The following is a 27,979-nucleotide window of genomic DNA, read 5'->3' on the forward strand; positions in this document are numbered from 1 at the left end:
AGCAGCACCAACCCCTCCGTGGGGCGCAGCAGGGACCCCTGAGCCCACCTGCGTCTGCAGCCCCCGAACCGGAGCCCTCCAGGGTAGTGCCCGCCCGTCCCCTCGCTGGCTGGGCCCTGCCCCCGGGCTGCCAGTCCAGGTCACCTGCCCCACGCAGCCGCCTCCCCAGAGCCCAGCAGGGGCGGCCAGTCCCTCTGTGCCCACCCCACATCAGGCCTGGGGCTGGGCTCAGGGTTAGCTGCCGTCCATTGGGCAGGGCCCGCAGAGACTCGGTCTGGGGCTCCAGGAGCTGGGAAGCCCCTCGGGGAGTGGAGGGGGAGGGTCATACAAATCTGCTCCCACCCCTTTCCTGATACTTCTTTCTCCCTTTCCTACACCCCACCCATCGCTCCTTCCTTCCCCGCCCCCCCCCCCACACCTACCCTGCTCCATGAGCCACGTCTCTGCCCCTTTCCCTGAGGAACTCAATGTCGGAGGGCTTTGCTCCCACTACGCCCTCTACTCCATCAGTCCCACCCCACCGGGGTGGCCCTCCTGCTCCGATCCCAGGGCTACGCTGCCTGGGTCTGCAGAGAGCCTGCACCCATTGCTCCAGCAGGCAGGGGCTGCCTCTATTTGCCTGTCCAGGTGTTCCCACACCCCGTGCCCCTCTCTCTGTTCCAGCCGCGGTACCGCGGGACAAGGGAGCCGGGACGCAGCTACGCCTGGGGAAAGTTTCAGCCTCCGGTGTGACCCACAACTCCACCCTCCTCTCCTGGACCGTGGAGGAGGGGACCTTCGACTCCTTCCTCCTCCAGTACAAGGACGCGGAGGGCAAACCCCAGGCGCTGCCCGTGGACGGGGGATCCCGCACAGTCACCGTAACCAACCTGGCCCCGTCCCGCAGATACAAGTTCAACCTCTATGGCATCTCCGGCCGCAAGCGCCTCGGCCCCGTCTCCACCGACGCCACCACAGGTCAGCAGCAGCTCCCGGGGTGCCAGCCCCTTCCCCTCCCACCCCCTTTGCTTTGCAGTGGGGTTGGGACAGCAGCCGCCAGGCGCTTCCCAGACTCCAACCACCATGACCTGTCTACCGGCCATTCTATAGATAGAGGAGTTTGGATGGGGATGGATGGGTGGATAGACAGACAGAGAGATGGATCTATGTGTATGGGGTGCATGGATGAATGCATGAATAGATAGATAGATAGATGTCTGTGTATGGAAATTGGTGGGGATGGATGGATGGAGGGAGGGAGGGGATCTCATGGATGGATAGACTGATTAATGGCTGTGTATGGGGATGGAGAAGGAGATGGATGGCGGATGGATGGATAAGAAGATGAATGGATGGGGATGGAGCGGATGGATAGATGGATGGATGGATGTGTATGGGGATGGATGGAGAAGGAGACGTATAGATGTGTATGGGGATGGATGGATAAGGAGATCGGTGGATGTGTATGGGGATGGACAGGGATGGAGTGTATGTATAGATGGAGTGGATGTGTATGGGGATGGATGGATAAGGAGATGGATGGATGGGGATGGATGGATAAGGAGATGGGTGGATGGGGATGTGGATGGATGGGGATGGAGCGGATGGATAGATGAATGGATACGTATGGGGGTGGATGCATAAGGAGATGAATGGATGCAGATGGGGATAGATGGATAATGAGATGGATGGATGCGGATGGGGATGGAGCGGATGGAGAGATTAATGGATGTTGTCACGGAGTATTGGGGAACTCAGGGCCCTGCACCCCCGGCTTCCTGCGATTCACCATGACTCTCAGCCAGCCAGTAAAGCAGAAGGTTTATTTGGATGACAGGAATATAGTCCAAGACAGGTCTTGCAGGCACAGACAACAGGACCCCCCCAGTTAAGTCCAGCTTGGGGTCCCAGGGCATTCCAGCCCACCCCCCTTCGGGGGGGTCAGAGCCATCTCTGTCTCCCAGCCATCTCTCCAGCTCGCTTCCAGCACTCTCCCCTCAGCGACCCCTCCCACAGCCTTTGTTCAGTTTCCCGGGCTCAGGAGTCACCTGGCCTTCAACCCCTTCCTGGGTTCTCGTGTTACACACTCAGGAATGCGCCCTCGGGCAGATCCCATCCTCCAATGCAGACTATCCCAGCCACACTCCCCTGTCAGCATTCACAGACCACAGTGAGAACAGGCCCAGTTCGTCACATCTCCCCCCTTCGAGACCGAACTGAGCAGGGTCACTTTAGCCAGTGACCTGGGGAAGTTCGAACCTACCCCCGTTCCCATGGATGCCCCCGCATCCCTCCCATTCCTTGGTGAGAATTACACCAGGCCCCTCCAGTTTCACGCCCCCCCTTAGGTCGGGGGTGCTTGATGGCACTCGCAGTTCGCATGTGGGAAGGTTTATGCGGCCTGTGCCCTTTTCCCACCCCCATACCTCTGGGGCTCCAACTGGGCTGTGGTCTTCTCCCAGCGCTCCAGTCTGGAGGTCTGTGCGTTGGGCTCTCTTGGTTTAGAGCCGCCCTTTTTACCTTGGCCACCCTCCGGAAAGGCTCCTCTATGCTGGGCAAGGGTCCTAAAGCTGTTTTCCCCTTGTCCCAGGCCTTCCTCCCCCTCTGACAGGGGTCACAGGATCCGCAGTACTGTCGGACAGTAACAAAGACCCCAGGCCAGTAAAAGCTCCGTAGCAGCCTCTGCTGGGTACGCCAGGTTCCCTGGTGCCCTGAGAGAGGAATGTCATGGGCCCGGCACAGCAGCTGGCGGCGATACTTCTGGGGCACCACCAGCTGCCTCCTGATCCCCCCGGACTCCATTTTCCCTGGGGGAGCCCATTCTCGGTACAGGAACCCCTTCTCCCACAGGAACCTTTTCCGGCCACCTCGTCCCATGGTCTGTACCGCATTGAGGTCGGCCAGGTCCCTTATCTTCCGCAAGGAGGGATCTCTCTGTAACTCGGCCTGGAACTCAGCAGCTGGGACAGGGATGGCCACCTGCTCTTTCTCGCCCGCTGGGCCTGAAGCTGCAGCCTCCCTGAGCCGTGTCCCTGGGCGTTCCTTCCCCACCAGGTTAGGGTCCTGCGCCTCAGGCAAGGCACCCCCCCCAAGGCCAGGGCGCAGTGCCCCTCGCCGGCTCTGACCGCGGGTCACAACTAAGGCGGTCTGGGGGCTGCTTGGCCAGTCCTCTAGGTCCCCCCCCATCAACACCTCAGTGGGCAAATGGTGGTGCACTCCCACGTCCTTGGGGCCCTCCTTGGCCCCCCATTTCAGGTGTACCCTCGCTACGGGAACCTTGAATGGGGTCCCGCCCACCCCGGTCAGGGTCAGGAAGGTGTTGGGCACCACCCGATCTGGGGCCACCACCTCGGGCCGGGCCAGTGTCACCTCTGCGCCCGTGTCCCAGTATCCATAAACTTTCTTCCCATCCACCTCCAGGGGAACAAGGCACTCGCTCCGCAGGGACAGCCCCGCGCCAACCCTGTAAACGGAGAACTTTGAATCCGGAGCATCTGGCCCCCCAGAGAAGCTAGCCTGGGGCTCTCCTCCCTCCTTAGCAGGTGGTACTCTGCCAGCCCCCCTTCCCTGGGAATGCTGCCTCTCGCCGGGCTGGGTCTCTACCCAGTCAACCCTCTGTGGGTTCGGCCTGCTCAGTCTGTCCCTGAGCCTGGGGCACTGGGCCCGTATGTGGCCCTTTTGGCCACAGTGGTAGCAGCCCATGTCCCATGGGACCCCTTGAGTGGGTCGGATGGTCCTGATGCCGGATGTTCCCCTCTGATGGGGTTTTTCTGTATTTTCCCACGGGGAGGTCCCATGGTGACTCTCTCTCTGCGTTGTGGTGGGATTGCTCCTTTGGGACTCCTCCCTTTTATCTCCTGACCGGCTCTTTACGAACTCATCGGCCAGCCGGCCTGCCTGTCGCGGGTTCTCTGGCTTTCTGTCCACCAACCACAGCCTCAGGTCAGATGGGCACCGCTCATACAGTTGCTCCAGTACCAGCAGTTTGACCAGGTCCTCCTTTGTCTGGGCCCCATCAGCCCACTTGCTGGCGTATCCTTCCATGCGGGCGGCTAGTTGCAGATATGAGATCTCAGGGGTTTTATCCTGACTCCGGAACCTTTCCCGGTACATCTCAGGCGTCAGCCCAAACTCTCGTAGCAGGGCCTTTTTGAATAGTTCGTAGTCCCCTTTCTCTGCCTCTTCCAGTTGGCGGTACAATGCCACGGCTTTGGGGTCCAGTAAGGGGGTAAGGACCCGGAGTCTGTCCGCGGGATCAACCCGGTGCAGCTCGCAGGCCGTCTCAAAGGCCTCCAGGAAGTCATCCATGTCCTCCCCCTCCTTGTATGGGGCCATGATGCACTTATCAAAGCTCCGTGCAGTCCTGGGTCCCCTCTCACTCACCGCAGCCGGGGGTTCGCTGCCCTTCAATCTCGCCAGTTCCAGGTCATGCTGACGCTGTCTCTCATTCTCCTCCCGTTCACGCTGATGCTGTCTCTCTTCATGCTGTCTTTGTCGTTCACGATCCTCCAGCTCTCTCAGTTTTAGCTCTTTCTCCCATTCCAGCCAATTCCGCTCCACGGATGCCGAACGTCGCCGGGAGGATCCTCTGCTGGCCGGCGGGCTTCGCCGGGGGGATCCCCTGCTGGCCGGGAGGGTCACGGCGCCCTCGGTATTTGCTGGGCTCCTCCCCACCCTTCCCCTAGGCATAGGAAGGAGGGGTCTCGGGAAGCCCTCAGCAGCCGGCTGACCACTCCCAGCTGGGACAGACACTGGTGCCTGCGCTGCATTTGCCAGGCTGCTTCCCTGAGACACAGGGATCAGTTCATTCGCGCGATCTTCCGCCTCTAGCTGGGCAATGAGCTGTTCTTTGGTGAGCCTCCCAATGCGCAGCCGCCTCTGCTTGCACAGCTCCACCAGGTCGCTCTTAAGCCGCTTGGCATACATCTTCCTGCTGGCCACTCACCGGCCTGTGTGCTCACCGCTCCCCACAGTTCCCAGGGAGACCCCTAGTGTGCCAGCCCTTCTCGAGGTCACCGCCTCTCTGCCAGGGTCGAGCTGCAGACTCCTCCGCCCCTGGGACCACTCGCTGCGATCCCCCCGGGGGACCCTGTTACTGCAAAAGTCCTTCTCGCTGGTCACACACTCCCAGGGGTAATAACCGTCTCTCTCCCACTCTTCAGCAGGCCTGGTCCCCGTCAATCCCCCTTCGTTTTACTGCTCCCCAGTCACTTACTGCAGGAAGCGCCGTCCACGGGGTGCAGTAGATCCCACCTCTGCCACCAGTTGTCACGGAGTATTGGGGAACTCAGGGCCCTGCACCCCCGGCTTCCTGCGATTCACCATGACTCTCAGCCAGCCAGTAAAGCAGAAGGTTTATTTGGATGACAGGAATATAGTCCAAGACAGGTCTTGCAGGCACAGACAACAGGACCCCCCCAGTTAAGTCCAGCTTGGGGTCCCAGGGCATTCCAGCCCACCCCCCTTCGGGGGGGTCAGAGCCATCTCTGTCTCCCAGCCATCTCTCCAGCTCGCTTCCAGCACTCTCCCCTCAGCGACCCCTCCCACAGCCTTTGTTCAGTTTCCCGGGCTCAGGAGTCACCTGGCCTTCAACCCCTTCCTGGGTTCTCGTGTTACACACTCAGGAATGCGCCCCCGGGCAGATCCCATCCTCCAATGCAGACTATCCCAGCCACACTCCCCTGTCAGCATTCACAGACCACAGTGAGAACAGGCCCAGTTCGTCACAGATGTGGATTCGGATGGATGGATAGGGAGATGGATTGATGTGGATGGGGATGGATGGGTGTGGAGATGGATGGATGTATGGGGATGGATGGGTGCGGAGATGGATGGATGTGTGGGGATGGATGGATAAGGAGATGGATGGATGTGTATGGTGATAGATGGGGATGGAGCGGATGGAGAGATGAATGGATGTGTATGGGGTGGATGCATAAGGAGATGGATGAATGGGGATGGGGATGGATGCATAAGGAGATGGATGGATGGGGATGCAAATGGATGGGGATGGAGCGGATGGATAGATGCATGTGGATGGATGGAGGGCTGTATCTGGGAATGGATGGAATGATCAATGGATGAGTAGAAGGATGGATGAATGGATGAATGAGGATGGAGGGCTGTTTCCGGGAACGGATGGAATGATAGATGGACGGGTAGAAGGATGGATGAATGGGGATGGAGGGCTGTTTCCGGGAACGGATGGAATGATAGATGGAAGGGTAGAAGGATGGATGAATGGGGATGGAGGGCTGTATCGGAGAATGGATGGAATGATACATGGATGAGTAGAAGGATGGATGTGGTTGAAAAGATGGAAGGATGGGTGTGTGGGATGAATGACTGGTAGAAGGATGTGTGGGAAGGGATGGGTAGACACTGGGTATTAATGAAGGCGGATGGATATGAATGAAAATGGATGATGGGAATGGAGGCATGTGTATAGGGCTGGTTGGGTGTCAATGGGGATCTTTCCATTGATGTTGGAGGGTTTGATTCACCCCCTTCTCTTTTTTCTCGTTCTTCTCTTCCCCCCTCTCCTCCCATCTCAGCTCAGCTGTGCCCGTGGTTTGTGCCGGTCACTCTGGGCCGACCCCTCCATGGAGGCGGGGTGGCTGAGGGGAACCCAGGAATGTGGGATCCTCTTTGCAGACATGCCCCGTCCGTCTGTCTGTCCCCACCTCTCCTTTCCAGGGTCAGGATTTGGCTGTGTCCTGGGACCAGTCCCTGAGGCTCCCTGCACCCTCCCCCCACTAATCCTCTCTGCAGATCCCCTGTCGCTGGGAATATTCCGGCTTCCCAAGGATCCGGTGAGCCTCCCCCCACCCTGGCCGCACCCCTCACCCCCCTCTCTCTGTTCCCACCGCAGCGCGGCGGAAGGAGGAACCCGCCCCCGAGTCCAGTCTGGGGGAGCTCTCGGCCTCTGACTTCACCCACGACTCCATCCTGCTCTCCTGGACCGTCCAGGCCGGGGACTTCGACTCCTTCCTCCTCCAGTACAAGGACGCAGAGGGCAAACCCCAGGAGCTGCCCGTGGACGGGGGATCCCGCACAGTCACAGTAACCAACCTGGCCCCGTCCCACAGATACAAGTTCAACCTCTACGGCATCTCCGGCCGCAAGCGCCTCGGCCCCGTGTCCACCGACGCCACCACAGGTCAGCGCGTCTTCCGGGGTTCCGGCCCCTTCCCCTCCCGCTCCCTTTGATTTGCAGTGGGTGAGGACAGCAGCCACCAGCGGGGACCTTCCTGGGAAGATGCTTCCCATATCCCAACCTCCATGACCTGTCTGCCGGCCATTCAACAGATAGAGGAGTGTGGATGGAAGTGTATGGGGGGATTGACAGACAGACAGTGTGTGAAGCAGATTGAATGACTAGATAGATGAGTATGGGGTAGATGAATGAATGAATGAATGAATGAATGAATGAATGAATGAAAAGATACATGGATGACTTTCTATAGGGATCAGTGGGGATGGATGCATGGGGATGGTCATGGATGAATGGATAGGTAGATGGAAGGCTGTCGGTGGGGGTGGATGGATGGATGGATGGATGGATGAACGGATGTCTATGGGGAGGAATGGATGGATATATGGATGAGGAGACGCATGGATGTCTACTGGTATGGATGGGAATGGATGGATCGATGGTCATGGATTGATAGATAGATGAATGGATGCGGATGGGGATGGATTGATAAGGAGATGGATGGATGCGGATGGGGATGGATGGATAAGGAGATGGATGGATGTGTATGGGGATGGATGGATAAGGAGATGAATGGATGTGTATGGGGATGGATGGATAAGGAGATGGATGGATGGGGATGGGGATGGATGGATAAGGAGATGGATGGATGCGGATGGGATGGATGGATAAGGAGATGGATGGATGCGGATGGGATGGATGGATAAGGAGATGGATGGATGTGGATGGGGATGGATGGATAAGGAGATGGATGGATGTGGATGGGGATGGATGGATAAGGAAATGGATGGATGGGGATGGGGATGGATGGATAAGGAGATGGATGGATGTGTATGGGGATGGATGGATAAGGAGATGAAGGGATGGGGATGGATGGATAAGGAGATGGATGGATGCGGATGGGATGGATGGATAAGGAGATGGATGGATGTGGATGGGGATGGATGGATAAGGAGATGAATGGATGGGGATGGGGATGGATGGATAAGGAGATGGATGGATGCGGATGGGATGGATGGATAAGGAGATGGATGGATGGGGATGGGGATGGATGGATAAGGAGATGGATGGATGGGGATGGGGATGGATGGATAAGGAGATGGATGGATGTGACAAAGCCCTGGCTGGGATGATTTAGCTGGGAATTGGTCCTGCTTTGAGCAGGGGGTTGGACTAGATGACCTCTTGAGGTCCCTTCCAACTCTGCTATTCTATGATTCTATGTGTATGGGGATGGATGGATAAGGAGATGAGTGGATGTGGATGGGGATGGATGGATAAGGAGATGAGTGGATGCGGATGGGGATGGATGGTTAAGGAGATGGATGGATGTGTATGGCGGTGGATGGATAAGGAGATGAATGGATGGGGATGGGGATGGATGGATAAGGAGATGGATGGATGGGGATGGATGGATAAGGAGATGGATGGGGATGGAGCAGATGGATAGATGAATGGATGCGGATGGGGATGGATGGATGTGTATGGGGATGGATGGATAAGGAGATGAATGGATGTGTATGGGGATGGATGGATACGGAGATGAGTGGATGGGGATGGGGATGGATGGATAAGGAGATGGATGCGGATGGGGATGGGGATGGGGATGGATGGATAAGGAGATGAGTGGATGCGGATGAGGATGGATGGATAAGGAGATGAATGGATGGGGATGGGGATGGATGGATAAGGAGATGGATGGATGTGTATGTGGATGGATGGATAAGGAGATGAATGGATGGGGATGGGGATGGATGGATAAGGAGATGGATGGATGGGGATGGGGATGGATGGATAAGGAGATGAGTGGATGCGGATGGGGATGGATGGATAAGGAGATGAGTGGATGGGGATGGGGATGGATGGATAAGGAGATGGATGGATGTGTATGGGGATGGATGGATAAGGAGATGAGTGGATGTGTATGGGGATGGATGGATAAGGAGATGGATGGATGTGTATGGGGATGGAGTGGATGGAGAGATGGATGGATGTGTATGGCGGTGGATGGATAAGGAGATGGATGGATGGGGATGGGGATGGATGGATAAGGAGATGGATGGATGGGGATGGGGATGGATGGATAAGGAGATGAATGGATGCGGATGGGGATGGATGGAGTTTACAGAACTGGATGGGTGTTTGGGGGGATGCATGGCAGACATGAGCGTGTCTGGGAACCCTTTTGCAGTGGGAGGTACAAGGGCTATGCTGGGTAAGGTCATGGATGCCTGGATAGATGGATGTAGCTGTGCATGGGTGATCGATGGATGGGGGAGCGTATGAAGACGGTGGAATGGGCGTGTCTGGGGCTGGATGGGTGTGACTGGAGAGCTTTCCATTGACGTTCATGGCTTTGATCCACCTCCTTCTCTTTTTCTCTTGTTTGTTCTTCGTTCCCCCTCTCTCCTCCCGTCTCAGCTCAGCTCTCACCAAGGTTTGCTCCCGTCACTATGGGCCAACCCCTACAGGGAGGCAGGATGTCTGTGGGGAACCCGGGAATGTGGGATCCTGTTTCCAGACATGCCCCCACCCTGGCCACGCTCTTCACCCCCATCTCTCTGTTCCAGTCGCGGTGCCGCAGGAGGAACCCACCCCCCAGCCCAGCCTTGGGGAGCTCTCAGCCTCCAACGTCACCCACGACTCCATCCTGCTCTCCTGGACCGTGGAAGGGACCTTCGACTCCTTCCTCCTCCAATACAAGGACGCGGAGGGCAAACCCCAGGAGCTGCCCATGGATGGGGGATCCCGCACGTTCATCGTAACCAACCTGGCCCCCTCCCACAGATACAAGTTCAACCTCTACGGTGTCTCTGGCCACAAGCGCCTCAGCCCCATCTCCACCGACACTCTCACAGGTCAGCGGCTTTTCCCGTGGGTGCCATCTCCTTCCCCTCCCACCCCCTTTGCTTTCCAGTGGGTGGGGACAGCAGCTGCCAGCCGGGACCTTCCTGGGAAGACACTTCCCAGATTCCAACCTCTACAACCCGTCTACCGGCCATTCCAGGGGTGGAGGAGTTTGGATGGGTGGCTAGACAGATGGATCGATGTGCATGGGGTGCATGGATCAATGAACGAATAGATAGATGGATGGCTCTGAAGGGGGATCGGTGGGGATGAATGGATGTCTATGGGGATGGATGGATGGATGGATGGATGGATGGATGGATGGATGGATGGATGGATGGCTGTCTATGGGCATCGATGTGTATGGAGGGGATAGTTATGGATGGATGGATAGATGAATGGGTGCGTATGAGGATGGAGGGATGTTTGGAGGAATGTCTGGGGCTGGATGGGTGTCAATGGGGATTTTTCCATTGATGTTGGAGGGTTTGTTTCACCCCCTTCTCTTTCTCTCTCGTTTGTTCTTCCTTCCCCCTCACTCCTCCCGTCTCAGCTCAACTCTCACCGAGGTTTGTGCCGGTCACTCTGGGCCGACTCCCCCACGGGGCGGGGTGACCGCGGGGAACCGGGAATGTGGGATCCTCTTTGCAGACATACCCCGTCCGTCTGTCTGTCCCCAGCTCTCCTTCCCGGCAGCAGGATCCGGCTGTGTCCTGGGGCTGGTCCCTGGGGCTCCCTGCACCCTCCCCTGCTGATCCTCTCTGCAGATCCCCTCTGGCTAGGAATTAGTAGCCCCCCTGCAAGGACCCGGCAACCCACCCCTGACTCCAGCCGCCCCCTTCACACACACCCCCTCTGTTCCAGCTGCAGCACCACGGAAGGAGGTACCCACTGCCCATCCCAGCCTGGGGGAGCTCTCGGCCTCAGACGTCACCCACAACTCCACCCTGCTCTCCTGGACCACAGAGGGGACCTTTGACTCCTTCCTCCTGCAGTACCGGGACGCGGAGAGCAAGCCCCAGTCGCTGCCCGTGGACGGGGGATCCCGCACGTTCATCGTAACCAACCTGGCCCCCTCCCACAGATACAAGTTCAACCTCTACGGCGTCTCCGGCCGCAAGCGCCTCGGCCCCGTCTCCACCGACGCCGTCACAGGTCAGTGGCTTCCCCCTTCCCCTCCCACCCCCTTTGCTTTGCAGTGTGGTCAGGTTAACACATAGGACAGGTGGAGAACGGAGCCAGTTTCCACCTCCGCATGTTCACGGACTCGCTGGGGGCCCTGAGACTGGCGCTGCTGCCTGGTGGCTTTGACCGTCTCAAACCAGGGTCCCCCCATAATCCCCCAGGGGGCAGGGTCCGCTCCTGCCTGGCCCCCGCTTGCTGGCCCCTGGGGCTCGCTGGCTCTTGTCCGGGCCGGGCCGGCGCCCTCTCCGTGGGACGCTGGTCACCGCGGGGCTGGAGCTGCCGCGTCTGAGAACCTGGCGTCTCAGAGCAGAACCAACCCCTCCGGGGCCCGTGGGGCGCAGCAGGGACCCCTGAGCCCACCTGCGTCTGCAGCCCCCGAGCCGGAGCCCCCCAGGGTAGCGCTCGCCCGTCCCCTCGCTGGCTGGGCCCTGCCCCCGGGCTGCCAGTCCAGGTCACCTGCCCCACGCAGCCGCCTCCCCAGAGCCCAGCAGGGGCGGCCAGTCCCTCTGTGCCCACCCCACACCAGGCCTGGGGCTGGGCTCGGGGTTAGCTGCCGTCCGTTGGGCAGGGCCCCCAGAGACTCGGTCTGGGGCTCCAGGAGCTGGGAAGCCCCTCGGGAGGTGGAGGGGGAGGGTCATACAAATCTGCTCCCACCCCTTTCCTGCAATTTCCTTCTCCCTTTCCTACACCCCACCAATCGCTCCTTCCTTCCCCCAACCCGCACACCTGCCCTGCTCCACGAGCCACGTCTCTGCCCCTTTCCCTGAGGAACTCAGTGTTGGAGGGCTTTGCTCCCACTACGCCCTCTACTCCATCAGTCCCACCCCACCGGGGTGGCCCTCCTGCTCCGATCCCAGGGCTACACTGCCTGGGTCTGCAGAGAGCCTGCGCCCGTTGCTCCAGCAGGCAGGGGCTGCCTCTATTTGCCTGTCCAGGCGTTCCCACACACCGTGCCCCTCTCTCTGTTCCAGCCGCGGTACCGCGGGACAAGGGAGCCGGGACGCAGCTACGCCTGGGGAAACTTTCAGCCTCCGGTGTGACCCACAACTCCACCCTCCTCTCCTGGACCGTGGAGGAGGGGACCTTCGACTCTTTCATCCTCCAGTACAAGGACGCGGAGGGCAAACCCCAGGCACTGCCCGTGGACGGGGGATCCCGCACAGTCACAGTCACCAACCTGGCCCCGTCCCACAGATACAAGTTCAACCTCTACGGCATCTCCGGCCGCAAGCGCCTCGGCCCCGTCTCCACCGACGCCACCACAGGTCAGCAGCAGCTCCTGGGGTGCCAGCCCCTTCCCCTCCCGCCCCCTTTGATTTGCAGTGGGGTTGGGACAGCAGCCGCCAGGCGCTTCCCAGGCTCCAACCTCCATGACCTGTCTACCGGCCATTCTATAGATAGAGGAGTTTGGATGGGGATGGATGGGTGGATAGACAGACAGAGAGATGGATCTATGTGTATGGGGTGCATGGATGAATGCATGAATAGATAGATAGATGGATGTCTGTGTATGGAAATCGGTGGGGATGGATGGAGGGAGGGAGGGGATCTCATGGATGGATAGACTGATTAATGGCTGTGTATGGGGATGGAGAAGGAGATGGATGGCGGATAGATGGATAAGGAGATGAATGGATGGGGATGGGGATAGGGATGGGGATGGAGCGGACGGATACATGGATGGATGGGGTGGGGATGGAGAGACGAATGGATGCTTATGGGGATGGATGGATAAGGAGATGGATGGATCTGGATGGGGATGGAGCGGATGGAGAGATGGATGGATGAGGAGATGAACAGACGTGGATGGGGATGGACGGGGATGGAGCGGATGGGGAGATGGATGGATGTGTATGGGGATGGATGAATGAGGAGATGAACGGATGTGGATGGGGATGGACGGGGATGGAGCGGATGGAGAGATGGATGGATGCGGATGGGGATGGGGATGGAGCGGACGGATACATGGATGGATGGATAAGGAGATGGATGGACGGGGATGGGGATGGGGATGGGGATGGGGATGGAGCGGACGGATACATGGATGGATGGGGATGGGGATGGATGGAGTTTACAGAACTGGATGGGTGTTTGGGGGGATGCATGGCAGACATGTGCGTGTCTGGGAACCCTTTTGCAGGGGGAGGTACAAGGGCTATGCTGGGTAAGGTCATGGATGCCTGGATAGATGGATATGGCTGGCCATGGGTGATGGATGGCAGTGGGGAGCGTATGAAAATGGTGGTTTGGGTGTTTCTGGGGCTGGATGGGTGTCACTGGAGATCTTTCCATTGACGTTGGAGGCTTTGGTTCACCCCCTTCTCTTTCTCTCTCGTTTGTTCTTCCTTCCCCCGTCTCCTCCCGTCTCAGCTCAGCTCTCACTGAGGTTTGTTGCTCTGGGCCGACCCCTCCACGGAGGCAGGTGGCCGTGGGAACCTGGGAATGTGGGATCCTCTTTGCAGACATGCCCCGTCCGTCTGTCTGTCCCCAGCTCTCCTTCCCGGCAGCAGGATCCGTCACTGTCCTGGGGCCGGTCCCTGGGGCTCTCTACCCCCCCCCCCACTATTCCTCTCTGCAGATCCCCTCTGGCTAGGAATTACCTGCCCCCCAAGGACCCGGCGAGCTGCCCGCCACCCCGGCCGTGTTCTTCACCCCCTCTCTCTGTTCCAGCCGCAGCGCTGCAGAAGGAGGAACCCGCCACCCATCCCAGCCTGGGGGAGCTCTCGGCCTCCGACATCACCCACGACTCCACCCAGCTCTCCTGGACCGTGGAGGAGGGGACCTTCGACTCCTTCCTCCTCCAGTTCAAGGACGCGGAGGGCAAACCCCAGGCGCTGCCCGTGGACGGGGGATCCCGCACAGTCACAGTAACCAACCTGGCCCCGTCCCACAGATACAAGTTCAACCTCTACGGCATCTCCGGCCGCAAGCGCCTCGGCCCCGTGTCCACCGACGCCACCACAGGTCAGCAGCTGCCAGGGGGAGGGTCTCATCCAATGCCTGCCTCCTTCCTCCACCAAGTCTTTCCCAGGACCCCCCGCCCCCCAGTGCTTTGCTTTGCCGCTGCCTTCCCACACCCCTGCTTCTCCCAGCCCTGCGCAGCGTTTCCTCCTCCGGGATCCTTCTTCCTTCCCTCCTTGTCTCCCTTTGCCCCTTCTTTTCTTTTTTTCACTCCTCCTCTCTTCCCACCACTCCTCTGTCTGGCCCCTCCTCTGCCAGGGCCCCTTCCACGTTCCTTCACTCCCAGCCACCCTCTTCCACATCACTTTGCTTGGTGCAATCACGGCACCAGAGGCCACATCCGAGGGATCTTGTCTCCATCAGTCACTTGAGGGGCCACTTGCCCTGGACCTCAAAGGTGACACTGCCTGAGTTTGCAGAGAGCCTAAGCCCATCACTTGGCAGTGGGGGAAGCTGCCTCTGTTTGCCCCACATGCGGTTACCTCACCCTTAACCCTCCCCCTCTGTTCCAACCGCAGCACCGCGGGATGAGGGACCCAGGATACAGCTCCGCCTGGGGCCGCTCTCGGCCTCCGACAGCACCCACGACTCCCTCGACCTGTCCTGGTCCGTGGAGGAGGGGACCTTCGACTCCTTCATCCTCCAGTACCGGGATGCGGACGGCAACCCCCAGGTGCTGCCCGTGGACGGGGGATCCCGCACCTTCACCGTCACCAACCTGGCCCCCTCCCACAGATACAAGTTCAACCTCTACGGCATCTCCGGCCGCAAGCGCCTCGGCCCCGTCTCCACCGACGCCGTCACAGGTCAGCGCTGGGGAATTCCCCCTCTCTCCTCCCACCGTCCCCCCTTCGGCAGGTGCATGATGGAATAGAATCGCCCCCTTCTCTCCGTCTCTGTGCCTCGTGGGGCGGGGGCAGGGGCCGAGGGACGCGCTTTGCGTCGGGAAGATGCCGATTCGCCTCTCGAGGCGCTGGCCGGGAACCGGGCTCGGCGAAGGGACCCGGGATCCCGGTCTGAGCCGCGTAGCGCTGGCCCTCGCCCTGGCCCAGCGCGAGCTCTTCCGGAAACAGCCCGGGTGGGTTTCACGTGAGCCAGGGACGGAGAGTCCGGCCTGGCCTGTCGGGATTGTCCGGCCGGCTAATTCCCCTCCCTGTTCCATGCCGCCGGCCGCGATTGGCTCTGATCCACCCTCCTGCCGGCGCCACGGCCCCAGAGCCGGTGGGGTCTGGCGCGTCCCAGCAGCAGCCAAGCCACCTGCAAAGCGCCTGGCCCTTGGGGCATTTACCAACGTTTGGCAGCTTTCGTCCCGATTCTGAACGGGGCGGGGTCTGGAGACGTGGGGTCCGGGCAGGGTCTGAGCCGCTCCCCTCTCCCCAGGCCGGCTGGAGGAGGAAGACGAGGAGGAGGAGGAGGAAGGTGCCACGCAGCCCAAGCTGGGGGAGCTCTCAACCTCCGAGGTCACCAAAGACTCCGTGCGCCTCTCCTGGACCATCCAGGCCGGGGCCTTCGACTCCTTCCTCCTCCAGTACCGGGACGCGGATGGCAAACCCCAGGCGCTGCCCGTGGACGGGGGATCCCGCACGCTCGTCGTCTCCGACCTGCTGCCCTCCCGCAAGTACCAGTTCAACCTCTACGGCATCTCCGGCCACAAGCACCTCGGCCCCATCTCCACCGACGTCGTCACAGGTCAGCCCGGGGGGCCGGCCGGCCAGGGCCCCTCGACAGCCTGGGGGCACCCGGCTGGATTCTACCAGCCCCCTTCCTTCCGCAGGTCTTCCCTCCGCAGCCCAGCTGGGAGCCCGGACTCCTGGGTTCTAGCCCAGTTCTAGGAGGGGAGTGGGGGCTGGTGGGTTAGAGCGGGGAGGCTGGGAGCCAGGACTCCTGGGTTCTCTGCCTGGCGCTGGGAGGGGAGTGGGGGCTGGTGGGTTAGAGCGGGGAGGCTGGGAGCCAGGACTCCTGGGTTCTCTCCCTGGCTCCGCCTCTGACCTTCCGGGTGACCATGCAAGAAGCACAATACCCATCCCATGCCTCAGTTTCCCCACCTGTAACACGTGGCTAACGATCCCATTGCGCCACTGACGAGCTGTGGGGACAGGCCCTTCTCTGCTGGGCCTCACCCCTGTGCCCCCTGCTTCTGACCCCCGTGTCACGGAGTATAGGGGGACTCAGGGCCCTGCACCCCCGGCTTCCTGGGATTCACCATGACTCTCAGCCAGCCAGTAAAGCAGAAGGTTTATTTGGATGACAGGAATACAGTCCAAGACAGGTCTTGCAGGCACAGACAACAGGACCCCCTCAGTTAAGTCCAGCTTGGGGTCCCAGGGCATCCCAGCCCGCCCCCCTTTGGGGGGGGGCAGAGCCATCTCTGTCTCCCAGCCATCTCTCCAGCCCGCTTCCAGCACACTGCCTTCAGCGACCCCTCCCACAGCCTTTGTTCAGTTTCCCGGGCTAAGGAGTCACCTGGCCTTCAACCCCTTCCTGGGTTCTCATGTTACACTCCCAGGAATGCGCCCCCGGGCCGATCCCATCCTCCAATGCAGACTATCCCAGCACACTCCCCTGTCAGCATCCACAGACCACAGTGAGAACAGGCCCAGTTCGTCACATCTCTCCCCCCTTCGAGACCGAACTGAGCAGGGTCACTTTAGCCAGTGCCCCGGGGAAGTTCGAACCTATCCCCGTTCCCATGGATGCCCCCGCATCCCTCCCATTCCTTGGTGAGAATTACACCAGGCCCCTCCAGTTTCACGCCCCCCCTTAGGTTGGGGTGCTTGATGGCACTCGCAGTTCGCATGTGGGAAGGTTTATGCGGCCTGTGCCCTTTTCCCACCCCCATACCTCTGGGGCTCCAACTGGGCTGTGGTCTTCTCCCAGCGCTCCAGTCTGGAGGTCTGTGCTTTGTGCTCTCTTGGTTCAGAGCCGCCCTTTTTACCTTGGCCACCCTCCGGAAAGGCTCCTCTATGCTGGGCAAGGGTCCTAAAGCTGTTTTCCCCTTGTCCCAGGCCTTCCTCCCCCTCTGACAGGGGTCACAGGATCGGCAGTACTGTCGGACAGTAACAAAGACCCCAGGCCAGTAAAAGCTCCGTAGCAGCCTCTGCTGGGTACGCCAGGTTCCCTGGTGCCCTGAGAGAGGAATGTCATGGGCCCGGCACAGCAGCTGGCGGCGATACTTCTGGGGTACCACCAGCTGCCTCCTGATCCCCCCTGACTCCATTTTCCCTGGGGGAGCCCATTCTCGGTACAGGAACCCCTTCTCCCACAGGAACCTTTTCCGGCCACCTCGTCCCATGGTCTGTACCGCATTGAGGTCGGCCAGGTCCCTTATCTTCCGCAAGGAGGGATCTCTCTGTAACTCGGCCTGGAACTCAGCAGCTGGGACAGGGATGGCCACCTGCTCTTTCTCGCCCGCTGGGTCCGAAGCTGCAGCCTCCCTGAGCCGTGTCCCTGGGCGTTCCCTCCCCACCAGGTTAGGGTCCTGCGCCTCAGGCAAGGCACCCCCCCCAAGGCCAGGGCGCAGTGCCCCTCGCCGGCTCTGACTGCGGGTCACAACTAAGGCGGTCTGGGGGTTGCTTGGCCAGTCCTCTAGGTCCCCCCCCATCAACACCTCAGTGGGCAAATGGTGGTGCACTCCCACGTCCTTGGGGCCCTCCTTGGCCCCCCATTTCAGGTGTACCCTCGCTACGGGAACCTTGAATGGGGTCCCGCCCACCCCGGTCAGGGTCAGGAAGGTGTTGGGCACCACCCGATCTGGGGCCACCACCTCGGGCCGGGCCAGTGTCACCTCTGCGCCCGTGTCCCAGTATCCATAAACTTTCTTCCCATCCACCTCCAGGGGAACGAGGCACTCGCTCCGCAGGGACAGCCCCGCGCCAACCCTGTAAACGGAGAACTTTGAATCCGGAGCATCTGGCCCCCCAGAGAAGCTGGCCTGGGGCCCTTCTCTTTCTTGAGCAGTTGATAAGCTGCCAGCCCCTCTTGCGTGAGAAGCCTGCCCCTCGTCCGTCTGGGCCTCTACCAAGTTAACCCGGTGCGGGTTCGGTCTGCTCAGTCTGTCCTTGAGCTTGGGGCACTGGGCCCGAACGTGGCCTCTTCGGCCGCAGTAATAGCAGCTCAGGTCCCGTGGGTCCCCTCGAGCCGGTCGGTTGTCCCTGATGCTGGGCATTTCCCGGGGGAGGGGATTCCCAATATTCCCCCTTTGGGAGGTCCCAGGGTGACTCTCTCTCTGCATCGCGGCGGGCCTGTTCCTTTGGGGCTCCTCCCTGCCACCCCCTGACCGGCTCTTTACAAACTCATCAGCCAGCTGCCCGGCGTGTCGCGGGTTCTCTGGCTTTCTGTCCACCAACCACAGCCTCAGGTCGGATGGGCACCGCTCATACAGTTGCTCCAGTACCAGCAGTTTAATCAGGTCCTCCTTCGTCTGGGCCCCACCAGCCCACTTGCTGGCGTATCTTTCCATGCGGGCGGCTAGTTGCAGATATGAGATCTCAGGGGTTTTATCCTGACTCCGGAACCTTTCCCGGTACATCTCAGGAGTCAGCCCAAACTCTCGTAGCAGGGCCTTTTTGAATAGTTCGTAGTCCCCTTTCTCTGCCTCTCCCAGTTGGCGGTACAATGCCACGGATTTGGGGTCCAGTAAGGGGGTAAGGACCCGGAGTCTGTCCGCGGGATCAACCCGGTGCAGCTCGCAGGCCGTCTCAAAGGCCTCCAGGAAGTCATCCATGTCCTCCCCCTCCTTGTATGGGGCCATGATGCACTTATCAAAGCTCCGTGCAGTCCTGGGTCCCCCCTCACTCACCGCAGCCGGGGGCTCGCTGCCCTTCAATCTCGCCAGTTCCAGGTCATGCTGACGCTGTCTCTCTTTCTCCTCCCGTTCATGCTGACGCTGTCTCTCTTCATGCTGTCTCTGTTGTTCACGATCCTCCAGCTCCCTCAGTTTTAGCTCTTTCTCCCATTCCAGCCAATTCCGCTCCCCGGATGCCGAACGTCGCCGGGAGGATCCTCTGCTGGCCGGCGAGCTTCGCCGGGGGGACCCCCTGCTGGCCGGGGGGGTCACGGCGCCTTCGGTATTTGCTGGGCTCCTCCCCACCCTTCCCCTAGGCATAGGAAGGAGGGGTCTCGGGAAGCCCTCAGCAGCGGGCTGACCACTCCCAGCTGGGACAGACACTGGTGCCTGCGCTGCATTTGCCAGGCTGCTTCCCTGAGACACAGGGATCAGTTCATTCGCGCGATCTCCCGCCTCCAGCTGGGCAATGAGCTGTTCTTTGGTGAGCCTCCCAATGCGCAGCCGCCTCTGCTTGCACAGCTCCACCAGGTCGCTCTTAAGCCGCTTGGCATACATCTTCCTGCTGGCCACTCACCGGCCTGTGTGCTCACAGCTCCCCACAGTTCCCAGGGGGTCCCCTAGTGTGCCAGCCCTTCTCGAGGTCACCACCTCTCTGCCAGGGTCGAGCTGCAGACTCCTCCGCCCCTGGGACCACTCGCTGCGATCCCCCCGGGGGACCCTGTTACTGCAAAAGTCCTTCTCGCTGGTCACACACTCCCAGGGGTAATAACCGTCTCTCTCCCACTCTTCAGCACGCCTGGTCCCCGTCAATCCCCCTTCGTTTTACTGCTCCCCAGTCACTTACTGCAGGAAGCGCCGTCCACGGGGTGCAGTAGATCCCACCGCTGCCACCAGTTGTCACGGAGTATAGGGGGACTCAGGGCCCTGCACCCCCGGCTTCCTGGGATTCACCATGACTCTCAGCCAGCCAGTAAAGCAGAAGGTTTATTTGGATGACAGGAATACAGTCCAAGACAGGTCTTGCAGGCACAGACAACAGGACCCCCTCAGTTAAGTCCAGCTTGGGGTCCCAGGGCATCCCAGCCCGCCCCCCTTTGGGGGGTCAGAGCCATCTCTGTCTCCCAGCCATCTCTCCAGCCCGCTTCCAGCACACTGCCTTCAGCGACCCCTCCCACAGCCTTTGTTCAGTTTCCCGGGCTAAGGAGTCACCTGGCCTTCAACCCCTTCCTGGGTTCTCATGTTACACTCCCAGGAATGCGCCCCCGGGCCGATCCCATCCTCCAATGCAGACTATCCCAGCACACTCCCCTGTCAGCATTCACAGACCACAGTGAGAACAGGCCCAGTTCGTCACACCCCGATTCCTGTCCTCCCTCCGTCGGTCCGTCCCCCTGGCAGTTAACCCTTTCCACTCTGCGCCAGAGCCCCATGGGACAAAATTAACTAACCTGCTCCCAGGGCCCCGGGTCAGTGCCTGGCTTCCGACCAGGTGCATGATGGGATAGAATTAACCCCTTCTTGCCTGGCCCCGCCACGCCATCTCCCCCAGGGACAATTAACCCCGTCCTGCCCTTGCGGGAGCCTGACCCCCCTCCTGCCCCCGCAGCCTTCCCGGAAGCCTCCAGTGTGACGCCCGCCCGGCTGGACCAGCTGCTCGTCTCCGAGGTGACCCCCACCTCCCTGCGGCTGCGCTGGGACGCGCCCGAGGGCGACTTCGACACCTTCCTCATCCGGTACCGGGCCGCAGACCGGGGGCCCGGGCTGGGGCCGGCGCCCACCCAGGAGGTGCCAGTGCCGGGGGCCCAGCGTTCGTCTGTGCTGCGGGGGCTGCGGCCCGGCACCGAATACGGCCTGGCGGTGTACGGCCTGCGGCAGGGCGAGGAGACGGCCAACGTCCACGGGGCCGCGCGGACCAGCAGCCTCGGTACGGCCCCCGCTGGGCTGGGCGGGGCCTGCTGGGGCACAGAGCCCGGCTGACCCCCTCGTCCCTGCAGCCCAGCGCCCCACTGCCCCCAGCCTGTCCCCACGTCCCAGCGCCCCCTGCTGCCCCCAGCCTGTCCCCTCGTCCCAGTGCCCCCACTGCCCCCAGCCTGTCCCCGCAGCCCAGCGCCCCCTGCTGCCCCCTTGTCCCCGCGTCCCAGTGCCCCCTGCTGCCCCCAGCCTGCCCCGTCGTCCCAGCGCCCCCTGCTGCCCCCTTGTCCCCGCAGCCCAGCGCCCCACTGCCCCCAGCCTGTCCCCACGTCCCAGCGCCCCCTGCTGCCCCCAGCCTGTCCCCTCGTCCCAGTGCCCCCACTGCCCCCAGCCTGTCCCCGCAGCCCAGCGCCCCCTGCTGCCCCCTTGTCCCCGCGTCCCAGTGCCCCCTGCTGCCCCCAGCCTGCCCCGTCGTCCCAGCGCCCCCTGCTGCCCCCTTGTCCCCGCAGCCCAGCGCCCCACTGCCCCCAGCCTGTCCCCACGTCCCAGCGCCCCCTGCTGCCCCCTTGTCCCCGCAGCCCAGCGCCCCACTGCCCCCAGCCTGTCCCCACGTCCCAGCGCCCCCTGCTGCCCCCTTGTCCCCGCAGCCCAGCGCCCCACTGCCCCCAGCCTGTCCCCACGTCCCAGCGCCCCCTGCTGCCCCCTTGTCCCCGCAGCCCAGCGCCCCACTGCCCCCAGCCTGTCCCCACGTCCCAGCGCCCCCTGCTGCCCCCTTGTCCCCGCAGCCCAGCGCCCCACTGCCCCCAGCCTGTCCCCACGTCCCAGCGCCCCCTGCTGCCCCCTTGTCCCCGCAGCCCAGCGCCCAGCCTGTCCCCGCGTCCCAGCGCCCCCTGCTGCCCCCTTGTCCCCGCAGCCCAGCGCCCCCACTGCCCCCAGCCTGTCCCCGCGTCCCAGCGCCCCCTGCTGCTCCCCAGCCTGTCCCCACGTCCCAGTGCCCCCTGCTGCCCCCTTGTCCCCGCAGCCCAGCGCCCCCTGCTGCCCCCAGCCTGTCACCACGTCCCAGCGCCCCCTGCTGCCTGTTGCGGAGTGTGGGGGAGTCAGGGCCCTGCACCCCTCTTCCTGAGATTCACTGCGACTCTCAACCAGCCAGTAAAGCAGAAGGTTTATTTAAGGACAGGAACACAGTCTCAAGCAGAGCGTGTAGGTACGACCAGACCCCCTCAATTAGGTCCCTCTGGGAGGTTCAGGGAGCTTAGACCCCAGCTTGGGGTTCCCTGCGTTGCACCACCCAGCCCCAACCGAAACTAAACTCCCAGCCCCTCCCGCTGCTCCTCTCCTTTGTTCAGTCTCCCGGGCAGAAGGTGTTAATTCTCCCCACCCCCGTTCCTGGCTCAGGTTACAGCTCAGGTAGCTTCCTTCAAGGGAAGTCCCACATCCCCACTGCAACCCCCCTGCAACATTCCCAGGTCAAATCTGCCCTGCTCCCTGCTCCGTCACACTGCCCCCTTGTCCCCACAGCCCAGCGCCCCCACTGCCCCCAGCCTGTCGCCGCGTCCCAGCGCCCAGCCTGTCCCCGCGTCCCAGCGCCCCCACTGCCCCCAGCCTGTCCCCGCGTCCCAGCGCCCCCTGCTGCCCCCAGCCTGTCCCCGCGTCCCAGCGCCCCCTGCTGCCCTCTCTCTGTGGCCCCGAGCCCGGCTGCCCCCGTGTCTCAGCAGCCTAATGCCCCCGGCTGCCCCCAGCCTGTCCCCGCAGCCCAGCGCCCCATCCCTGGTGAGAGGGGCGGGGGGGGGGAATTGGGCAGCTGGGTGGGCCCAAGGCCTCTCCCAGGCCAGGAGGCCAGAGCCACGGAGCGGGGAGGGGGAAGGGACAGGACGGATGGAAGGATGGAGGGAGGGTCAGGCGGCTGGATGAATGCTGGGGGGGTGATGGGGTGCCTCGGTGGGTCTCAACCCCCCCCCCAGCTGAAAGGGGGATGGGGCTCCGCAGGCTGGTGCTGCCCCCCAGTGGCCACGCTGGGAAGGGCCCCCCGGCTGGCTCCGGCTGAGGGCCCATGGGTCCCCCTTGACCCCCATGTCTCCCCAGAGCTGGAGAGCCCCCGGGACCTGCGCTTCAGCGACGTCCGTGAGACCTCGGTGGGGGTGACCTGGGAGGCCCCATCCACCCGCGTCGACCGCTACAAGGTGTCCTTCCAGCTGCGTCACGGGGGTAAGTGCCCCACAGCACCCCCTGCTCCCCCCAATGCCCCAAACCAACCCCCCACAGCACCTCTCGCTGCCCCCCACAGCACCTCAAACCGACCCCCCACAGCGTCCCTCACTGGCCCCGCACAGCACCCTCTGCTGTCCCCCATCTGACCCCTCACAGCACCTCTCACTGTCCCCCACAGTGCCCCCTGCTTCCCCCCAATGCCCCAAACCGACCCCCCACAGCACCTCTCGCTGCCCCCCACAGCACCTCAAACCGACCCCCCACAGCGTCCCTCACTGGCCCCGCACAGCACCCTCTGCTGTCCCCCATCTGACCCCCCACAGCACCTCTCGCTGCCCCCCACAGCACCTCAAACCGACCCCCCACAGCGTCCCTCACTGGCTCCGCACAGCACCCTCTACTGTCCCCCATCTGACCCCCCACAGCACCTCTCGCTGTCCCCCACAGTGCCCCCTGCTCCCCCCAATGCCCCAAACCAACCCCCCACAGCACCTCTCGCGGCCCCCCACAGCACCTCAAACCGACCCCCCACAGCGTCCCTCACTGGCCCCGCACAGCACCCTCTGCTGTCCCCCATCTGACCCCCCACAGCACCTCTCACTGTCCCCCACAGTGCCCCCTGCTCCCCCCAATGCCCCAAACCAACCCCCCACAGCACCTCTCGCGGCCCCCCACAGCACCTCAAACCGACCCCCCACAGCGTCCCTCACTGGCCCCGCACAGCACCCCCTGCTGTCCCCCATCTGACCCCCCACAGCACTTCTCGCTGCCCCCCACAGTGCCCCCTGCTCCCCCCAATGCCCCAAACCGACCCCCCACAGTGCCTGCTGCTGCCCCCCACAGCGCCCCAAACCGACCCCCCACAGCGCCCCACGCTGCCGCCCCACGCTGGCCCCTGCAGCACTGTGCCCCCCCCCATAGCACCCCGCACTGAGCACCCAAAATGCCCCCTACAGACCCCCAGAGCCCCCCCCCAGAACTGCCTGCAGAACAGCGCCCCCTACTGGCCCTGTGCCCTGGCCCCACCCCCTGCAGCACAGTTCCCCTGGCCCCACCCCTGACACGTGGCCCCGCCCCCAGCGCGTCCTGACCCACTGTCGCCCCAGGGGAGCCGCAGAGCACCATGGTCGAGGGCACCCGGCTGCAGACGACGCTCGAGGGGCTGATCCCCGGGGCCAGCTACGAGGTGAGCGTCATGGCCGTGCGGGGCTTCGAGGAGAGCGAGCCGCTGGTGGGCTACGTCACCACGGGTAAGGGCTGGACGCCTGGGTCCCCTCCCTGCCTCGGGTCCCCTCCCCTGTCTTGGGGCCACTGGCTGGATGCCTGGGTCCCCTCCCCTGCCCCGGGGCCTCCGGCCGGAAACCTGGGTCCCCTCACTTGCCCTGGGGCCACCAGCTGGATGCCTGGGTCCCCTCCCCTGTCTCGGGGCCACTGGCCGGATGCCTGGGTCCCCTCCCCTGCCCCGGGGCCTCCGGCCAGAAACCTGGGTCCCCTCACTTGCCCAGGGGCCACCAGCTGGATGCCTGGGTCCCCTCCCCTGCCCCGGGGCCACTGGCCGGAAACCTGGGTCCCCTCCCCTGCCCCAGGGCCAGCACCGGACGCCTGGGTCCCATCCCCTGTCCCAGGGCCAGCGCCGGACACCTGGGTCCCGTCCCTTCCCATGCAGGGCCAGTGCCACACCCTACCACCGGGATCTCTGGGTCCTGTCCCCTTGCCACTCCCCTAGATGCCTGGATCCCCTCCCTTCCCCCCCCCCCCCCCGCCGGCCGGACGCCTGGGTCCCCTTTGCGGGGGCTGCTCTCCCTGACGTGCTGCACTCTCTCCGCAGTCCCTGACGGCCCCTCGGACCTGCGCGCCGTCAACGTCGCCGACACCTCGGCCCTGCTGCGCTGGCGCCCGCCCCGGGCCCCCGTCCAGAGCTACGAGCTGAGCTACGGGCCCCCCCAGGGTGAGTGCGGGGGCAGAGCGTCACTCCCCTCCCCCGGCGGGTGGCTCCGCCCCTGGCACCCGGGTCCCTGGGGTCCTTCACCCGCCTGCCCTGGGTCCGGGCGGCCGGCACGGGTGTCTCCGGGGCGCTGGGCTGTAGGGTCCCTGCAGCCCGGTCCCCCATCGCCCGGCCCGGCTCCTTTGGGCTCCCCCCGGCACCCCCACGACCTCATCATCGCGGGGGGGCAGCTCAGCCCGGCCCCCCCTCACCCCAGCTCTCCCCCCAGGTCCCGCTGTGACGCTGCGGCTCCCCGGGGACCGGGCCGAACACCCCCTGTCCGGGCTGCGGCTCGACACCGAGTATCTGGTCAGCGTCCACGGGGTGACGGGGGGCAACCGCAGCTCCCCCGCCAGCGCCACCTTCACCACCGGTACGGGGGGCAGGGATAAGGGGGTGGGGGGAGGAGGGAGGTCGGGGGGGAGGAAGGAGTGGGGGCAGCAGGAGGTGGGGGTCACGGGGAGGGGTGGGGGAAGCAGTGGAGGGAGGGGGGAGGAAGGAGTGGGGGCGGCAGGGGGAGGGGGTCACGGGGAGGGGTTGGGGAAGTAGTGGAGGGAGGGGGGAGGAAGGAGTGGGGGGCGGCAGGGGGAGGGGGGGTCACAGGGAGGGTTGGGGAAGCAGAGGGGGGGAGGGAGAGGGAGCGACGGGGGAGGGGAATGGGGCAGGGGGGAGGTCAGGGGGGGTCTCTGTTTCACTCTCCCCTCCCCCAGGGCTGGACGCCCCCCGGGACCTGCAAGCCCACCGAGGTGACCCCCCGCAGCGCCCCGGCTCTCCTGGACTCCCCCCCCGCGTCCCCCCCCGCCGGCTACCTGCTGAGCTACGAGACACCTGCCGGCCAAACGCAGGTACCGGGGACCCCCCAGACCCCCCTCGTATCCTCCTGCCCAGCCCTGCTCCCCCCAACCCCACCTCCAGCCCCTACATCCCCCCTGTCCCAGACCTCCATCCCCCATCCCCCCAGCCCCTCCCCCGTATCCTCCTGCCCAGCCCCCCCCAGCCCTGCTCCCCCCAACCCCACCTCCAGCCCCTACATCCCCCTGTCCCAGACCCCCAGCCCCCATTACATCTCCCCCAGCCCCCCAGCCCCCCCGTATCCTCCTGCCCAGCCCCCCCCAGCCCTGCTCCCCACAACCCCGCCCCCAGCCCCTACATCCCCCCACCCCCTACACCCCCCAGCCCCCATTACAACATCTCCCCCATCCCCCCAGCCTCTCCCCCCATATCCTCCTGCCCAGCCCCCCCTCAGCCCTGCTCCCCCCAACCCCACCCCCGCCCCCACATCCCCCACCCCCTACACCCCCCAGCCCCCATTACAACACCTCCCCCATCCCCTCCCCCTTATCCTCCTGCCCAGCCCTGCTCCCCCCAACCCCACCCCCGCCCCCAGCCCCTACACCCCCCATTACAACACCTCCCCTCCCACCCCACCTACTCAGCCCCCCCAATGCCCCTCCTCACTCTCTGCCCTCCCCCCCGCTCCCCCCCACATCCCCGTCTGTGGAGCCAGAAGTCTGCCCCCAGACTCCTCCCACAGCCCCATGGCTGCTCCCTGCCCCTCCCCCCCCACTCACTCCCTCTCCCCCCAGGAGATCCCCCTGGGCTCCGACGCCGCCTCCCACCAGCTGAGTAACCTGACTCCGTCCAGCCGCTACCAGGTCCGGGTGCAGGCGATCCGGGGGGGCCGCCCCAGCACCCCCATCGCCACCTCCTTCAACACCGGTGAGCCGCAGGACGCGGGGTTCTAGCCTGGCTCGGGGGGGCTGGGAGCCAGGACTCCTGGGTTCTCCTCCCACCTCGGGGAGGGGGGGTGTCACGGAGTATTGGGGGACTCAGGGCCCTGCACCCCCGGCTTCCTGCGATTCACCATGACTCTCAGCCAGCCAGTAAAGCAGAAGGTTTATTTGGATGACAGGAATACAGTCCAGGACAGGTCTTGCAGGCACAGACAACAGGATCCCCTCAGTTAGGTCCAGCTTGGGGTCCCAGGGCATGCCAGCCCACCCCCTTGGGGGTCAGAGCCATCTCTGCCTCCCAGCCATCTCTCCAGCCTCCTTCCAGCCTGCTTCCAGCACTCTGCCTTCCGCGACCCCTCCCACAGCCTTTGTTCAGTTTCCCGGGCCCCGGAGTCATCTGACCTCCAACCCCCTCCTGGGTTCTCATGTTACAAGCTCAGGTATGTTCCCTTGGGCCGGCTCCCATCCCCCGATGCAGACCATCCTAGTCACACTCCCCTGTCAGCATTCCCACACCCCAGTAAGAACAGTCCCAGTTCGTCACAGGGGGCTGGGAGCCGGGACTCCTGGGCTCTCTCCTGGCTCGGGGAGGGGAGTGGGGGCTCGTCGTTGGACGGGGGGGGGGCTGGGATCCCGGACTCCTGGGTTCTCTCCCAGCTCGGGGATGGTAGTGGGGGCTGGTGGTTGAAGGAGCGGGGGCTGGGAGCCAGGACTCCTGGGCTCTCCTCAGCTCTGGGAGGGGAGTGGGGGCTGCTGGGTTAGAGCAGGGGGGCTGGGAGCCAGGACTCCTGGGTTCTCTCCTGGCTCTGGGAGGGGAGTGGGGGCTGGTGGGTTAGAGCAGGGGGGGCTGGGAGCCAGGACTCCTGGGTTCTCTCCCCGGCTCTGGGAGACGAGTGGGGGCTGGTGGGTTAGAGCAGGGGGGGCTGGGAGCCAGAACTCCTGGGTTCTCTCCCCAGCTCTGGGAGGGGAGGGGGGGCTGGTGGGTCAGAGCAGGGGGGCTGGGAGCCAGAACTCCTGGGTTCTCTCCCCAGCTCTGAGAGGGGAGGGGGGGGCTGGTGGGTCAGAGCAAGGGGGCTGGGAGCCAGAACTCCTGGGTTCTCTCCCCAGCTCTGGGAGGGGAGGGGGGGGGGCTGGTGGGTCAGAGCAGGGGGGCTGGGAGCCAGAACTCCTGG

General features: G+C 63.3%; 1 protein-coding gene across 1 annotated transcript in view; it reads left to right on the top strand.

The window, feature by feature from the left end:
* The window catches only part of LOC101950626 (tenascin-X), a 76,850-nt gene that overhangs the window by 46,041 nt on the left and 2,830 nt on the right, over positions 1-27,979 (top strand). The window contains 16 exon segments of the mRNA XM_065563080.1: positions 664-957; positions 6,851-7,138; positions 9,763-10,050; positions 10,904-11,194; positions 12,196-12,489; positions 13,895-14,188; positions 14,704-14,991; positions 15,566-15,874; positions 20,578-20,895; positions 22,965-23,087; positions 24,197-24,340; positions 24,919-25,038; positions 25,304-25,447; positions 25,785-25,813; positions 25,815-25,919; positions 26,661-26,793. Coding sequence (XP_065419152.1) covers positions 664-957; positions 6,851-7,138; positions 9,763-10,050; positions 10,904-11,194; positions 12,196-12,489; positions 13,895-14,188; positions 14,704-14,991; positions 15,566-15,874; positions 20,578-20,895; positions 22,965-23,087; positions 24,197-24,340; positions 24,919-25,038; positions 25,304-25,447; positions 25,785-25,813; positions 25,815-25,919; positions 26,661-26,793 — 3,462 coding nt within the window.

The sequence above is a fragment of the Chrysemys picta genome, chromosome 12 (genome assembly GCF_011386835.1).
Source record: "Chrysemys picta bellii isolate R12L10 chromosome 12, ASM1138683v2, whole genome shotgun sequence".
NCBI classification, from domain to species: Eukaryota; Metazoa; Chordata; order Testudines; family Emydidae; genus Chrysemys; species Chrysemys picta.